The sequence below is a fragment of the Antechinus flavipes genome, chromosome 5 (assembly GCF_016432865.1).
Source record: "Antechinus flavipes isolate AdamAnt ecotype Samford, QLD, Australia chromosome 5, AdamAnt_v2, whole genome shotgun sequence".
NCBI lineage: Eukaryota > Metazoa > Chordata > Mammalia > Dasyuromorphia > Dasyuridae > Antechinus > Antechinus flavipes.
Genome location: NC_067402.1, coordinates 110,131,054 through 110,149,129, shown reverse-complemented (window position 1 = coordinate 110,149,129; position 18,076 = coordinate 110,131,054). Strand labels below are relative to the sequence as shown.

The 18,076-nt window shown below is 34.0% G+C and overlaps 1 protein-coding gene across 4 annotated transcripts in view; it reads left to right on the top strand.

Moving 5' to 3' along the window:
• The window catches only part of EXOC4 (exocyst complex component 4), a 931,688-nt gene that overhangs the window by 251,787 nt on the left and 661,825 nt on the right, over positions 1-18,076 (top strand). The window contains exon 10 of one of the 4 annotated variants that reach the window (XM_052001553.1): positions 14,107-14,359. The exons of the other annotated variants lie outside the window; for them this stretch is intronic. Coding sequence (XP_051857513.1) covers positions 14,107-14,147 — 41 coding nt within the window. The 3' untranslated portion in view covers positions 14,148-14,359. Of the gene's footprint in view, positions 1-14,106; positions 14,360-18,076 lie in introns of those variants that run through there. 4 annotated transcript variants of the gene reach the window in all.

Below are 18,076 nucleotides of genomic sequence, written 5' to 3'. Positions count from 1 at the left end.
AAAAAATCCCCGGGACCAGATGGATTTACATGTGAATTCTACCAAATATTCAAAGATCAATTAGCCCCAATGCTTTATAAACTATTTGAAAAAATAGGGAATGAAGGAGTCCTACCAAACTCCTTTTATGACACAGACATGGTACTGATACCTAAACCAGGTAGGTTGAAAACAGAGAAAGAAAATTATAGACCAATCTCCCTAATGAATATTGATGCTAAAATCTTAAATAAGATATTAGCAAAAAGACTACAGAAAATCATCACCAGGATAATACATCATGATCAAGTAGGATTTATACCAGGAATGCAGGGCTGGTTCAATATTAGGAAAACTATCAATATAATTGGCCATATTAATAATCAAATTAACAAAAACCATATGATCATCTCAATAGATGCAGAAAAAACATTTGATAAAATCCAACATCCATTCCTATTAAAAACTCTTGAGAGTATAGGGATGAATGGACTTTTCCTTAAAATAATCAGTAGCATCTATTTAAAACCAGCAGTAAGCATCATATGTAACGGGGACAAACTGCAACCATTCCCAATAAGATCAGGAGTAAAACAAGGTTGCCCGCTATCACCATTACTATTTAATATTGTATTAGAAATGCTAGCTTTGGCAATAAGAGTTGAGAAAGAGATTAAAGGAATAAGAATAGGCAATGAGGAAACCAAATTATCACTCTTTGCTGATGATATGATGGTATACCTAGAAAACCCTAGAGATTCTACCAAAAAGTTATTAGAAACAATCTACACCTTCAGCAAAGTTGCAGGATATAAAATAAACCCACATAAGTCATAGCATTCTTATATATCACTAACAAAACCCAACAGTTAGAGATACAAAAAGAAATTCCATTTAAAGTAACTACTGATTGTATAAAATATTTAGGAATCTATCTGCCAAGGGAAAATCAGAAACTTTATGAGCAAAACTACAAAACACTTTCCACACAAATTAAGTCTGATCTAACCAATTGGAAAAATATTAAATGCTCTTGGATTGGGCGAGCAAATATAATAAAGATGACAATACTACCTAAATTAATCTACTTATTTAGCGCTATACCAATCAGACTCCCAAAAAACTACTTTGATGAATTAGAAAAAATAACAACAAAGTTCATATGGAAAAACAAAAGGTCAAGAATTTCAAGGGAATTAATGAAAAAAAAAATCAAATGAAGGTGGCCTAGCTGTACCAGATCTAAAATTATATTATAAAGCAGTAGTTACTAAAACCATCTGGTATTGGCTAAGAAATAGACTAGTTGATCAATGGAATAGGTTAGGTTCAAAGGACAAAACAGCCAATAACTTTAATAATATAGTGTTTGACAAACCCAAAGACACCAGTTTCTGGGATAAGAATGCATTATTTGACAAAAATTGCTGGGAAAATTGGAAATCAGTATGGCAGAAACTAGGCATTGACCCACACTTAACACCGTACACCAAAATAAAGTCAAAATGGGTTCATGATCTAAAGAATGAGATGATAAATAAATTGGAAGAGCATAGGATAGTTTACCTCGCAGACCTGTGGAACAGGGAGGAATTTATGACCAAAGAAGAACTAAAGATCACTATTGACCACAACATAGAAAATTTTGATTATATCAAATTGAAAAGTTTTTGTATAAACAAAACAAATGCAAACAAGATTAGAAGGGAAACAATAAACTGGGAAAACATTTTTACAATCAAAGGTTCTGATAAAGGCCTCATTTTCAAAATATATAGAGAATTGAGACTAACGTATAAGAAATCAAACCATTCTCCAATTGATAAATGGTCAAAGGATATGAACAGACAATTCTCAGACGAAGAAATTGAAACTATTTATAGACATATGAAAATATGCTTCAAATCATTATTAATCAGAGAAATGCAAATTAAGACAACTCTGAGATACCACTACACACCTGTCAGATTGGCTAGAATGACAGGGAAAGATAATGGGGAATGTTTGAGGGGATGTGGGAACACCTCCAGCCATTCTGGAGAGCAATTTGGAATTATGCTCAAAAAGTTATCAAGCTGTGCATACCCTTTGGTCCAGCAGTGTTTCTACTGGGCTTATACCCCAAAGAGATACTAAAGAAAGGAAAGGGACCTGTATATGCCAAAATGTTTGTGGCAGCCCTGTTTGTAGTGGCTAGAAGCTGGAAAATGAAAGGATGTCCGTCAATTGGAGAATGGTTGAGTAAATTGTGGTTTATGAACGTTATGGAATATTATTGTTCTGTAAGGAACGACCAGCAGGATGAATACAGAGAGGACTGGCGAGACTTACATGAACTGATGCTGAGTAAAATGAGCAGAACCAGGAGATCATTATATACCTCAACAATGATACTGTTTGAGGATGTATTCTGATGGAAGTGGACCTCTTTGATAAAGAGAGTCTTAATTGATCAAAGATGGACAGAAGCAGCTACACCCAGAGAAAGAACACTGGAAATGAATATAAACTGCTTGCATTTATGTTTTTCTTCCCGGGTTATTTATACCTTCTGAATTCAATTCTCCCTGTGCAACAAGAAAACTGTTTGGTTCTGCACACATATATTGTATCTAGGATATACTGCAACCCATTCAACTTGTAAAGGACTCTTGCCATCTGGGGGAAGGGGTGGAGGGAGAGAGGGGAAAAATCGGAACAGAAGTGAATGCAAGGGATAATGCTGTAAAAAATTACCCTGGCATGCGTTCTATCAATAAAAAATTATTAAAAAATTTTTAAAAAAATTGGGATATTGTTCCAGGAAGCTAGTGGCTATATACATAGTTCCCCTCTGTACTACTATTGGAACTAGTCTGATCCAGATGTTGAAATTTCTGGACAAAAAAAAATATGTGTATAAGGTGTAGGTCATATTTCAAGACCTCCACAATGAAGTTTGAGTTCTTGGATTAAAATTAGAATATTCACCTTAGACTGTTAGTGGTTGAGGCAGCTTGGTTATGTATGGAGGTAGATAAAGTTCTCTGTACATGTTTAATTTTAGACTTTTGGGGTTGTGGTGTGGCTGTAAATATGTGCAGACTTTTGGCTTTGCCACAATTCTAGGCTTAAAAAGCTTATATTGCAGTAGTATATGTGAATGATGTATGAATATTGTAATAGTCATAATATAGGATGTTCATTGCTAGATTTGTGAATTGCAGTCTGTTCATTTGCATATTCATATATGATTAGCCCACATAAGTCTCATTTTGTTTCCACATTAAAGCTTTCTTCTGAACATCAGTCAACTAATTTACATATTCTTATTTCTTTGGATAGTAATATTCAGCCATAGAGTATAAAGCTGTTCTTATGTTCTGAGTAGTTTTTAGCTTCACATCAATTCTAGACTAATAAGATTTGGTAAACTCTTCACATTGTTGGTCTGGTTGGTTGGTGTATTGCTGACATACCTTATTTTAACTCTTAGCTTCCATGGTCAGAGGCTGAAAGGTAGAAGGCTTTCTCAGCCAAAGACTTACATACCTTTATTAATTTTTATTATTATTATTTTTTTATATCCAGTGGAAGGAATCTTGGCTTTGGAGTTAGAAATCTTGGATCCATGTTCAAGCTCTGCCACAAAGAAGCTATTTTACCTTTCTGGATTTCAGTTTCCTCATTTATTAAAGATGTTTGATCTTGATCAGTGATTTCAAACTTAAATAAAAATGAGAGCCACTAAACTACATATAAGGATCCCTATAGTCCATATATCAAGTTAGAAAATCAAATACTCATATAATCTATATCTTACTGTATTTTTAGTTATTTTGTTAAACATGTCCCAATTATGTTTTAATCTGGTTTGGACTGTGTTATGGGCTGAGACTACATGTTTGATATCTCTGCTCTAGGATCTCTGGAAATAATCTTCTAGCCAAAGTTTTGTGATCTTAATGATCTTACTGCCGTCCTGGATACATTGTACTCTGGGACTTTAAACTCTGTGAGAGTTAGATATATTATAAATATTTACACAGGAGTTCCAAACTGTAGGTCTTGGGTCCCTGGAATAATAAAGGGTTTATGAAACCACAAAAAAACATAAATAAGCAAACATTTTCTACATGCATACACAGTCTGTCCTCTATTTGAATGTAAGCTCACACTATAAGTAGGGGTTGTTTCATTTTAATATTTGTATCTTCAGTACTGTCAGAGTACATGATTAATATTATTGTATTTTTAAATGTATATAGATAGCATGATTTATAAAATCCAGGTTCTTTTAAACCTATTCTTAAATTCATAATAGCTTTTTATTTATATTCACAGCTTACAAAAACATTATAACATTATAGTTTCTATCATGTGGGGCTATAAATACTCAAAAATAAGAAAAGAAAGAAAAGTAGAGAGAACTATTTTATTGTTCCTTTGACCAGTAGAAGTCTTGGAAGTCTTCTGCTTTGTTCTCCTGAAAAAAATTGAGAAGTTTTTATGTTTCCCATTATATTTCTCAGAGAAATTTCCCAGTATTTTCTAAGGGAGAAAAAAGCTAAGACAGAGAACATGATTAGAATAGAGTCATTAGACTCATATTTGGTTGACCTGAAGGGAAGAGAAAGGAAAGGAAAAGAAAGGAAGGTGGAAAGGAAAAGAAAGGAAGGTGGAAAGGAAAAGACTCCAGCAAACCTACATATCACTTACAGTCAAATCATGTTATCTTAATAATAATATGTCTTGTTAATTTCCTCAGATCTTTTGCCAGGGATGATCTCATCTACATTCTAACATTTCAGTGAAGGAATCAGTTTTGAATCAAGATAGTGTTCTCCCATTCATGATCAGTCCCTTCAATATTGTTCACATAGGTAAAGGGCATTAAATGTGTTACAGAAATCTAAAATCAAAAGAGTTCTTCTCTACTCATAAACAGTAAGCTGTGCTCTTAATTTGGGACTCATTGCTGAATACTTTTTAATTGGTTGGAACCAAATAAGGATGGAGACATTTCCTCCTCCCATTTCAAACAACTAGATGTTGTCATTTGTTACTACCTTTTCCCCCAAGGATAGTTAGGTTCCTATCAATGTTGACCACATTAGTTAAATACTTTATTCCATTATTTATTTATTCCATTATATTATTCCATTTTTTCCATAGATTCCATTCCATTCCATTCCATATATTTATTCCATTATATTATTTATAAATAATTTATAAAATTAAATATTTATATATAATTATAAAATTATATATATATATGTGTATGTATATATATATTTGGTGAGGCAATTGGGATTAAGTTGAAATGCCCAGGGTCATGGAGCTAGTAAGAGTTAATTAAGTCTCTGAATTCGTATTTGAACTCAGGTCCTCCTGACTTCAGGGCCAATGCTCTATCTACTGTGCCATTTAGCTGCCCCTATCCTTAAACTTTCCTAGCAAAACAGTCTTGCTTCTTTCATTTATATTATCTAGACTTTAACCAATGACTTTAGAGTAACTATGACAATAGTTATTAGAAAATTCAGCCAAAAATTGATGATTATATTAATCCAGCACTGACAAAGGCTTATTTCAGACAATATTTGAGAGAGTCTAATGGACCCATTAAATGACCTTTTAGATTTTTCAGGTGTTATCCCTTTATAAAGTTAGCTTATCAGAAAGCAAAGAACCTGCCTTGATTTCTCTCATCCTCTTCCATACATGCTCTCATGAGTCAGGCCAGCATACCATACCATCAACATCTAGAGGGTCATGGAAGAATTTTCTTTTTGAGGAGCATTGATTGTTTTTGTATAACTAGAGTTAAAAATCATAAGCTTGGAATTACTGAGAGACATTGATAAAAAGATCCATATGTTATATTTCTCCTTAAGTTCAAATCTAGGAAAAAATTCGTCTCTGCAAATGAATTTGCATACTTTCTATTATAACGTAATCAATACCATATAACCCAGCATGTTTCTTTTTTTATGCATTAGCTGCCAGGAAATTTGAAGCTAAATTTAGTAATTAGCTCATCTAAAGTGCCTGGTAACTGCTATTTCTCATTATCTTCTTAGGTTATCTCTTCTGATTTGAATGCCTAATTTTTATTTTCAAATTGTTCACTTTTGTATATCGCCTCAACTCCTTTTGGATATAGATGGGATTTATTTATTTATTTAATCAAATTAGATACTTTTCTCAATATCCCTAGAATCTTTAACCTTTGATCTTCCTCTTTTTTTTTTTAAAGTTCCATACCATTTACCTAGTAACCTTAAAATTTTTCTCTCTTGCCTATCCCTGTTTCCTTCTCTTTCTGCCCTTCCCCTCCCCCCACTCCTTTTGAGGGTGTTGGGCCATTAGATATAGCTCATCACAATATCTGTGCACATCACTGGGCCCTTTTCATTGATAAGATCTAGTTAGTTCCTTTTCATTCTGTGACTTTTGTCTACGTGCTTCTATAATTCTCTATGGAAGTACTATACCTAAAGTGTTAGGGATCTTTCTCCATTATCACCGGATTTTATGTAATTATCAGTTTAGGTGTTGATTGTATTTGATTATACTACATGACCATCTTATTTCTTTCTCTCTCTCTCTCTTTTTTCAAATGTCTCTTAGATAGTGTTTTTAACTCCCCTATTAGGAGCAGTTTGTTACTAGTAAAATGCTGTAAGTAGCCTGTTTTGTTCTCTATGATACACCATTGTCCTTTCAGTGACCTGAAATTTTGATTCATTGGAGACTGTGAATATTCTGTGACTTGTAGTCATAAAACATTAATAGTAGAATACTGAAATTAAGAATATTTTAGAGATATGAGCAGGAAAGAAGAAACTTAGAATCACTGAAAATGCTGTATAGTTTCCCACATTCAGTTGGTCCTGCTGTCTCTTCCAAGTAATCTCTGGGCCCATCCATCTGCTGCCCAGAGAAAATTTGGAACTTGCCCATTCTCACACAGATTATGAATCAATTAGTCAAATTTCAAGCTTAGATAACATACATATTAAAATGGAATTTGTGCTGATTTTGAAGTTACAGAACCTTAGTTGGATCCCACCTTTGCTACAATGGGCAAGTCAGTTGTTCACTGCCTCTGGTATCACTGTTTCTTTATAGGTAAAATGAAGGGCTTGAACTACGTAACTTTTGAATTTCCTTCCAATTTTAAATTTAGGATCCTCTAACTCCAGATCAAGCAGTTTTTTCAGTCAAACATTAATTCTTTGCAATTATATTTTAAAATAAACGTCTTGGACTGTGATCCTACCTTCCCTCTCCCCTGTTCATCTTCTTGCTTCTAGGCTTCTCATGCTTATAGATCCTAAAGGTCTAATGCAAAGTCGTCTTTGTAATTCTGTGATTTAGATGTCTCACAGATTAATGGCTTTGATCATCCTTTGATGTAATCCTCTATTCCTCAGTTTCACACTGTTGCTAACCTGTTGCTTCTTTGCCAAATCTGAATTTTTGTTTTTAAGAAGAAAGTAAATATATAAATATTATTGAGTGTACTGTAATTATTGTTCTGGAAAGTTATTTGAACAATGGTTTCTATATCTAGCTCATTCTCCTGTATCCTTTCCCAGAACCCATGCTTTCATGATCTTACTCTAGGCAGGGATTTAGTTCTAGTCTTTCCTCAAGCCTCCTGAATGGCCAATTCTACTAACAGTCTTTTGAGTTAGTTATGACCAATGCCATTCCTAGAAAGTAAGATACAACTTATAACTTTGACTGAACCTTGCCATGATTTGCCCATAGAGCATATATATGTAGATTACACTCATTGTAACAACTCTTAAAAAGTCTTTTAAAGATACCAGAATACTTTTTTTCTTCATAAGCTCATCCTTCCCTTTCTTAGGCAAATAATTATCTCTTATTGTCCTTCTTCTCTTTACTTTTTAGTAAGAAGCTTTGTAATTATTTTAGTTTATATCTATTTCATTGTTTTCTAAAATTGCCAAATATTTCCTTAGCAGGTTTAATGCTTTTTAATCTGGATCTATGATCTCCATAAAATCTGTATCCTCCCAAAGAAGTTAAAAAAGAAAAATATGTAATCCATTCTCCTTCTACTTTACATCATTAGGAAATGCTATTATCTCCAGTTTGCTAGAAGTTCTTGGGTAGGATGTAGAATTAATGCCAGTCTTATACCTTTTCATGTTATGTAAGGCTGGCTGTATATGGTCATTATATTTAGGGAGATGTGATTTAATCTGTAACTCATTGTAACCCTAAGTTTGTAACATAGTTTTATTTCATCAGTTTCTATAACATGTATTAAAGAATATATCGATTATTTTTTTGTAGGAAGTTTTTTTTAAATTGTAGTACATTTATTTATTTTTAATACACATTGCTTTATGAATCATGTTGGGAGAAAAAATCAGAGCAAAAGAGAAAAACCATGGGAGAGATTAAAAAAAAAAAACATAGAAATGAACATAGCACATGTTGATTTACATTCAGTCTCCTTAGTTCTTTTTCTGAATGCAGATGGCATTTTCTGTCCAGAGTCTATTGGGATTGCTTTGGATCACTGAACCACTGAGAAGAACCAAATCTTTCATGGTTGATCATTGCACATTCTTGCTTGTATACGATGTGCTCCTGGTTCTGCTTGTTTTGCTCAGCATCAGTTCATGTAAATCTTTCCAGGCCTTTCTAAAATCAAGTTGTTCATTATTTTTTGTAGAGCAATAATATTCCATTATCTTCATGTACCACAACTTGTTCAGCCATTCCACAGTTGATGGGAATCCATTCCTTTTCCAATTTTTTGCTACCACAAAAAGAGCTGCTACAGACATTTTTGCATAAATGTGTCGTTCTCCCTTTTTTATGTACTCTTTGGGATACAGACCCAGTAATGACTGCTTGATCAAAAGGTATGCAGTTTGATAGCCCTTTGGGGATAGTTCCAGATTGCTCTCTAGAATGGTTGGATTTGTTCAGAACTCCACCAACAATGCATTAGTGCCCCTGTTTTTCCACATCCCTTCCAACATTTATCATTATCTTTTCCTGTCATCTTAGCCAATCTGAGAGATGTGAGGTGATACCTCAGAATTATTTTAATTTGCATTTCTCTATTCAATAGTAATTTAGAGCATTTCTTCATATAACTATTGATGGCTTTAATTTTGTCATCTGAAAATTATCTGCTCATATCCTTTGACCATAATGACTTGTATTCTTATAAATTTGACACAATTCTTTATGTATTTTATAAATGAGACCTTTATCAGGTACACTGGTTGTAAAGATTGCCTCTTCCCCCTTCCCCCCTCCCCCCAATTTGTACTTCCCTTTTAATCTTGTTTCTGATGATTTTGTTTGTTTTAATGTAGTCAAAGTTGTCCATTTTGCCTTTCATAATGTTTTCTAGTTCTTCTTTGATCATAAGTTCCTTCCTTCTCCAAAGATCTGATAGGTAAATTATCCCCTGCTGTCCTAATTTATTTATGGTATCCTTCTTTATGCCCAAATCAGGTGTCCATTTTGACCTTTATATTGATATGGGGTGTGAGATATATATAGGTCTATGCTGCATTTTTGACGTATTATTTTCCAATTTTCCTAGCAATTTTTGTCAAATATTAAGTTATTATTTTAGAAGCTGGAACTTGAAGGTTTATCAAATACTAGGATTGATTGCTACAGGGCTTGATTATAGTGTTGTGTGTATCTAATCTATTCCACTGATCCAGCACTCTATTTCTTAGCCAGTATGAAGTAGTTTTGATTACTACTACTTTATAATATGGTTTTAGATTTGGTACTGTTAAGCTACCGTCTTTTATATATATTTTTTCATTAATTTCCTTGATATTCTTGACCTTTTATTCTTACAGATGAATTTTGTTATTATTTTTTCTACTTCTATAAAATATTTTGGCAATTTGATTGGTATGGCACTGAACTGAAAGTAGACCAATTTAGGCAGAATTGTTCTTTTATATTAGCTCAGCCTACCCACGAACAATTGATAGTTCTCCAATTGTTTAGATCTGATTTTATTTGTGTGAGAAATGCTTTTTAATTGTGTTTGTATAGTTCTTTATAAAGTCCAGACTAGCTCCCTGGAGGTCTCAGGATCAGCCAGAATCAGGATAAGCAAAAGTCCTTGGTTTTTAGGGGGAGAAGTGAAGGAGATGGACAAAACCGCCAGGAGTTTTGCCAAAGATATCTCCTTGATTCTAGAGTCCAGAATCTCTACACTTTTCTCCTCCTCGTGCTGTAGCCAAGTGCAGTTCTCTGGCCTCCCTTACCCCACCCCCTATTCCTTACTTACAATTCTCTTAACCCCAAACATTGAGCCAGCATTAACTGTGAAAAGAGCGTTCCAAACATATGCTAATAGAGTCATTGTCCAGTAGGTAAATAGTCTTAAGTGCTCCGGTTGTCCGATTCAAGCACACCTTTTAAGAGTTTCAGCCCTTGTTTTAGCAGGTAGACCTCTTAAGTATTTTATTTTGTCTACAGTAATTTTAAATGGAATTTTTATTTCTATCTCTTGCTGATGGGCTTTGTCAGATATGCTGATGATTTGTGTGCATTTATTTTGTGGGCAGTTATTGATGAAGCATTAAATGGAAATAAAGATTGGGATTCCTTTATCAGTGCTAGAATTTATTCCTAATTCCTTTAACTTTGCAGTATTAGCCCAGATCTTTCACTTTTTATGTATTTTCCTCTGGGGACACAACATAATAATGAAAGGAATCCTGGATTCAGTGTCATGCAAGTTAGAAAAAATGAAAACTTAAAAAAAAACTACCATTTAATGCAGTCAATCAGAGAGAGAAAATATACCCAAACTGATTAAACCCTAAGCCTAGAGTAAGAAGATTTGTATTCAAGTATAAACTCTGTCTCTTCCTGGATGTTTACCTTTTTACAACATATCCTTCAACTATGTTGATATTTATTAAACATCTACCTGTAGCAGCCACTGGAGATACGAAGACAAAGCAAAGCAGTAAGAGCCTCTTAAAAGCTCTTATCCTATGGGAAGAAATAGCAGGTACATATAGAAGTCAGTACAAAATGTATACAAAGTACAAGATTTTGTTGGGGGAGAGCCCTAATATCTAGGAGGCAGGGGAATAGGTAAGACTTTGGATAGGACTTGAGCTATTCCCTGAAGGGAGCTATAAGCAGAAGATGAGGAGGATGACTGCTCTCCATCCATGAGTGACATGTCCTAACCTGTACAAAGGCCCAGTGGTGGGGAATGGAATATGATAGAATGTTACAGACCACAGCAAGTAGACCTTAAGGAAATACTTTCCTAATCATCTGTGTTTTTGTCTGTATAATAGGGGCAGGGGCCTTGAATACCACATGTTGCTTATTTTATCAGGTGTAGTCAGTTTTTTTGTTTGATTTTACTTTTTTCTTGGTTACAATTTAGGGTTCAGTGGGGGGAATTAAAGTGGATATGAGGAAATCATTGTAGAATAAAAGCAAAAAGCATCAAACCTTTAAAAAACCTTAGTAAATTGGGAGTGGGGATGAAGTTGCCTAGGTGATCCCAAAAGTCATTTTTATTTCTTATCTTTATACTTGGTTGCCAATTTTTATGCAAGTATTGAAGGAAAAAAGAGAACAGACTACAGTCTTACAAATCAATCTGAAACAAGTGCTTAGTAGTGTAGTGATAATACAGATTATACAATGTGTCATGTCAGTCCAGCATCTTCTGAAATTGGTTCAACATTATTGAATCCTAGATGAACACTGCTCTACAAATGAAAATCCCCTCTTTAATAATTAGAAGAAGAATTCAATGTTCTCCTAATTAAGACTTTCTTTTCTGTGTGAGTGCCACCTTGGCAGCCAATGGCATCCCAAAATGATGAGCTGTAAATTTAAACCTGCAGCATGCCAGGTCTGGTCTGAGGGAAATGAAGTTATGTATAGGTGCCTTGTTCTATTTGAATTAATCAAAGGGTTCCTAGTGTAGACCAGCTGTGTTCTCTTGACATTTTGTATAATGAAAATTCAGTTCAACACCTCTTGGAGATATATATGATAATATATTGTCAGTCTGAAGCAAAGGGAGAAAGAAGCAAAATCCTTGTCTTATTAAAATAGACAGTGTGACAAGTGGACATCCCCAGATCCCTAGTTACCAGGTTGAGGAGGGGATATGAGGGGAAGCCAAAGGAAAGCAGTTAAAGAAAATGAAGGGAAATGATGTTTTAGGAGGTGAGGCAAGAGCTATGACATAGTACCTCACCTCACTGACAGTTATTTTTTTTCATGATGATTAATTTCATGGTATATTTTACTGGGGTGTGGTGGGGTTCTGGGAACAAGAATCACCTTTTGGATTTTACAGTATTAATACAATCATCTAGTTCCTACCTTGTAAGCCCACTTATTATTTCTTCTGCATGTATTTTTTCTAGTTTAGTGGATTAGCTGTACTGTCTCTTCAAAGGCTAGCCAATCAAAGAGGGGTTATTAAAACCAGGGCGCTTTATGACTGAGAATTAATTAGAGAAGCATTTTCATGCAAAACATCCAATTTTTTGATTAGCAATGGAGCAGGGCTGCAATTAACACTCTAGGAAGCTTAAATTTCCAGCTTTTTGATTCTCAGGAAATGAGATTATCAAACCAGGGTCAGGCACTTGACAGCAAAAGGGGAGATTATGTGTTAAAAAAAATTTTTTTTTCCTTGATTTTGCTTTTGAGGTTGCTGTTAAGACACTGGTAAATTCAGAGGAGGGAAAGAAAAAAAGTTCCTGAACATACAGGAAACAGACACCGATTCATTAATATCCTACTTGGTATGCCAAGTGTCTGCTTTCTACGTTTGACTGAATATAATTAGAAAGCACAGTAATAATTTTTATTACTATATTATTGTTTATTATTATTCATTCTTTCTTAGTAACTCATCTGGAGGTATTTGGAGGTTCCAAAATATTCAAAATATTTTTATCCTTTGTGAAGAGACAAATACTTCAACCTTCCTCCCCCCTCAAAAAAAAAATGCACAAACAAAAATAAAACCAAATAGAAAAATCAGCATACCAAAAGATTTGTCTGTAATTGGTACTATTCCACTGGGGAATGAGTGTATTTTTTTTCTTGTAGATCTTAGAAGCCAATTTAAGCCAGAGTTTAAGTAGTGAGATGTCTCTTGATATAGATTACTGCTTATTAAAATATGTCCTTTGTCAGGCTTAGGTGTCTGTGATAAGGAGCAGAGCATCCCCAGAACTGTTGTAAAACAGTTTCATCATCAACATAATTAGTGCTCCTTAGGGAGGTGAGATGTAATGAAGAAATCAATTTGGTGTTAGAAAATATTTCACTTTCTCTTTCTTCCCATAATTTAGATTTTTTTGAATTATGGAAAAGGAAGAAAAACTAACCCTTCATGTTAGATACTTCTACCACTTTATAATAATGTTTGTATTATATTATATATTTTCCCAACTTGTCTAATATTTAATTAAGTTCTCCTACAAGTCTTAGAGAATAGCAACACATTATTTTATACCTATCTCTGAGCTTCAGTTATCTTTATCTACAAAATGATGGGATTGAACTAGCTGACTTCTATGCTCCCCAATTCCCAAGTCCATTGAGCATAAGAGGCAACATGGGGTCAAGGGCGACTCTGAATCTGGGGGGAAAATATCTCAGTTCAAACTCAAGGTCTGCTATTTCTTTTGAAACCTTGGACAAGTCCTTTAACCTCTGTAGCCCTCAATTTTCTCATCTGTTTATTTTAGCTCTAACTATGACCCTATGAAATTTTATTTTCCTTGTATTTTAAACATTTCCTTGCATTTTAAAGATTCTCTTAATTTCCAAGATTTTTTTTTTTTGTCTCTGTTTAAATTTATGTAACTATTGTCATCCTTTGTCTGCCTTGGTATTTCCATTTTCAAAGAAGGATGGCTCTTATAAAAAGATTTTTCATTAAGAATAACTACTTCAAATAAAAATTATATTGTAAAGTCCTTAGATGTTCTGCCAGCACAATGAATAGAAATGAATATATGCCTTCCATACCACCAATGGCTTTGGTTATTGAATTTTGCCTCTAAAACATTTCTGGTTTAATAACATGATTCATTGATCTGTCTTTCGTTTATACAGTCCCACTATGGATCTCAGCTTTGTATGTCAGCCTTGCTTAATCCTCCTTCCTTTGTTGTTGAGGAGAATCTCTCATGCCTGGATGAAAATTGGCTGCAGTTTAATCTTGAGGAAAGAGAAGAAAACTGTCAATCAAAACATGTGGAGTTGATCTTGTCAAATTTTTAGCTTTTAGCCTCCACCTGGATCTTAATGGATTTGAATGGTGATGGTAATATGATTTTTGGTGCTCAATAAATATTTGTTAAATGGATGAGCTTACAGTGATGTATTCATAGACCTTTCCCTTGTATTAGGACAGTCCTCTGTCCATTACAGGGTCCTTTGTTTTCTGTAAGCAAAAGGACAGATATCTTATCTTCGTTTTCTTTTTTATCTCTAACAGTATTTCATCCACCTTAACTCACTAGGGATATACTCCAACTTTTTATAAAACAAAATAGTGTTATCAAATTCTAATTTTTAGTTGATTTATATTACACAAATAAGTGATAAGAGAAATGGATTCCACCTTGCAATTGAATTATACTATAAGAATACAGCAAACATTATGTAATTTAGAAAAAAATAACTTTCTGATAAAAATTTATATTTGTGAAAAAGGATCCTGTATATAATTTTTTTCTGTTCTAATTATTTATAAAAGTGTTCAAAGGAAGGGGAGAAAAAATATTTAATCTGAAAAAAGTGAATAATTTATAGAGAAAAGAAGAGCTCCCTATGTCATGAACTTAGTTATGTAGAGGATTTTTTTTTTTTTTTTTTGTAGGAAAACCCACATGATTGGAAGCACTTTCATAGAAAGTGGAAAAGGGATTCAGTGTGATTATCTTTTTGTAACCTGACCTGGAAACAAAAATACCATGATTGACTTATGAATTCCAGATAATAGTACCTCTAAAGAATAAGTGAATCTTTAGGGAATATGACTTGTGGATTCAATCCTATTCTAATGATGACAGCAGTGATACTTAAAATAAGAGAATATCACTGGCATTGTATTATATTTGAAATATTTGACAATTAAAATAATGAAGATAAAAATGCTTCAGTTATACAGTCTCCATAGCTTTGTTAAGAGTTCTTCCTAGCCTTATAAATCTTTACATGTCAAATATTTTGGAGTGGATTGGAGAGGAAATTTCTTTCATAGCTTGAACATATTTGTTCCTTTACAGAATTTTAACCTAATTATAACTGTACAGTTTGTTATAGATTCTCACAAGAGACTATATCAGTATATGAAGCTCTGGACTAAACTATTCTGTGCTTATTTAGCAGTTTTATCTCACTCCATTGTCTCTTGGGAAATGTCTGCTAATTACCTAATGTCTGAATCTAGAAATTAGAATCATAGTATCTTAGCATTTAGAAGGGGCCTTTGAGGTCAACCTACCCAGCCATTACCTAAGCATTAATCCCTTTTATAGCACCTCAGACAAAAGAATATTGCTTCCACTTAAAACACCTCAGTAATAGAATATTCACTGCCTTTTGAGGATTCCCATTCCATATTTGGACAGATCTAATTGTTAGAAAAATTCCATATTATATTAACATTATATCTCTTCTCCCCAGAAGAAAAAGAGAAAGTTTCATTTCAAAGTTGTTTAAACACAGTGTCAGTGAAAACAGTTTCTTTTAACTCTTTTCCCAAGAAAGATATCAAAAGATATCTGCTTAAAGAAACTATTGACTTTGGTCTGTATAGTTGTAATGAGAGAATAAGAAAAATTGCAGGTTTAAAACTAGGACTAATGATACAGTCCTTATTGATTTTTTATGTTTTTATATAATTTCTGAATATTAATAACTGCAAAATCAAAATCAAAGTTGGGGAATACAAGCAATTCAGCAAAACTAACAAACACCTCAGATGAATTTGACAGTAAATATAATGTATTTATACTTGTTTTCATTTCCTATTTTTCTCTTGCCTTCTTTAAGCAAATAAAGAAAATAGATTTTTTTCATCTTTTGTCAAAGGTGTCATGTAATCTTATAAGAAATTATATGCCATGGACCAAGAACCATTAAGAGGTAGGCTTTGGAGCCAGAGTGGCAGGATTCAAAGTGACCTTGAACCCAGAGAGTATTTTAATGAATAGTCTGATTGTGTCCTGGGAGATGTGTAGTGCTGTGAGAGATCCACACATTTATTATTAGAATTTTAGTCAAATAATGCTGCCATATAAATTTTCATAGTTGGAATTAAAACTCAGTTCTTCTGACTCCTAATCCAATTAAGTCACAGCAGTATAGAGTTGATAGGTTTAATAGTATTGGAACAAGCTAACTAGGGCAAAAAAAAATTGGTGCCAAGAGAATTGCAGAGTATTCTTTTGGAGTTGCCTATTATCAGCTTTTTAAGAAAGAATTAGTGAGAACTAGTAGATCAAGTAACCAGGATTCCCTAGGGTGGGGAGAAGGTGGGACACATATCTGATGAAATGAGGTAATCAAATGAAGAAGAAAGTAGAGATACCTGGGGCCAAATCAGATAGAGCAGAGAGAAGAGAAATAATGATATAGTTAGAAGTTAGGAGTCAAGGAAGACCCAAGATAAAAAGACAGTATCAAAAGTAAACCTAAATACTGAGGGAGCTAGGGAGGAACATGAGGTGAGTGAATGTCTTTTGAAGATATGAGTGACCCTTGTGGCCCCAGATTGTCTGAGAGCTGATGATTATCATAAGATCATCAAATCATAGATTTAGAGATAAGGATATCCTCTAAGGGCTATTTTACAGATGAAGAAATTGAGATCCAGAGAAGTCAAATGACTTTGCTAAGATAGCACAGGCATCAATTGGAAGAGATTGGATTTGAACTCAGGTGTCTGATTATGTATATGCTGGAATACATTTTTTCTTCTTTACCATTATGCTGTATTTTGCACTTAGTCTGCTTAATGATTACTTTTTTTTTTTTTTAACCAATGGCTTTATTAGGAGCTAATAATAGAGCAGAATAGTGTTTTTTGTATGATGACATAGCAAAACATTCATCATTGTTGAACATAGCAGGAAGAGTTTAGCCTAGGATCCATTAGAGAGAGGACTAATATCTTGGTGCTGTTTGCTATTTCATCTATATTGTTAGCATTTTTCATCCTTTAGCTTTTTGGTAAACCTTCATAGAGATAAAAGTAATCCCCTTTCTAAGGTGAAAAAAAGTCATGGAGACTATTCTCTTCAAGTAACTCAGCAATCTGTCAACATAATCATGAGAGGTTGGCGTTGCCATTTCCAAAGACAGGGGGCCATTGTTACCATCATTCTACTGCTCTCATTCTTGTCTCAGTTCAAGGGATGGTCCCTAGCACCAGCCCTTCCAAGGAATATTGTTAAGGACCACTTGTAAGTGAAGGGGAATCTCTGAAAACTTCCCACAGCTCCGAATCATAACACACTTGAAGAAATTGCAAATCAGCCTTTCCTGACATAGAAGTTGCTTGTGGATTGGGAATGAAATAAATCGGAGGCAAGAGGGAAGGAAAGAGGTCAGAGAATGCAACTGCCTCTCAGTCTCTTTGTATGGTTATTATCCTCTCACATGAAGGGATCTCTTCTGCTGGTCAGAAATAGATCCCCAGTAGCCACTAGCAGGTGACTCCTATAACAGAATGTTTCCTCTTTTTAAGGAGGAAATTTAGGACAGTCATTTACTTATTTCTCACTAGGCACCCATGTTTTGGACTTTTCTGTTATGCCATCATCCCCTAGGATCCTCATCCTTGGGAAATCTCACCAGCTTTCAGGACTGAACCAACCTTGCAACTCATGTCATTAGTACATTCTGCCCCCTCCCCCTTTTTTTTTTTTAAAAGATAAAGCCAAGAATTCCAAAACTTGCATCTAAAAGGGGGGCCCAGAATAATTATTTATCCTGTATATGCTTGCTTTTACATAATTATTTGAATGTTAGCTCCCTTTTTAAGTTGTGAACTCTTTAAGAACAGAAAAATAAC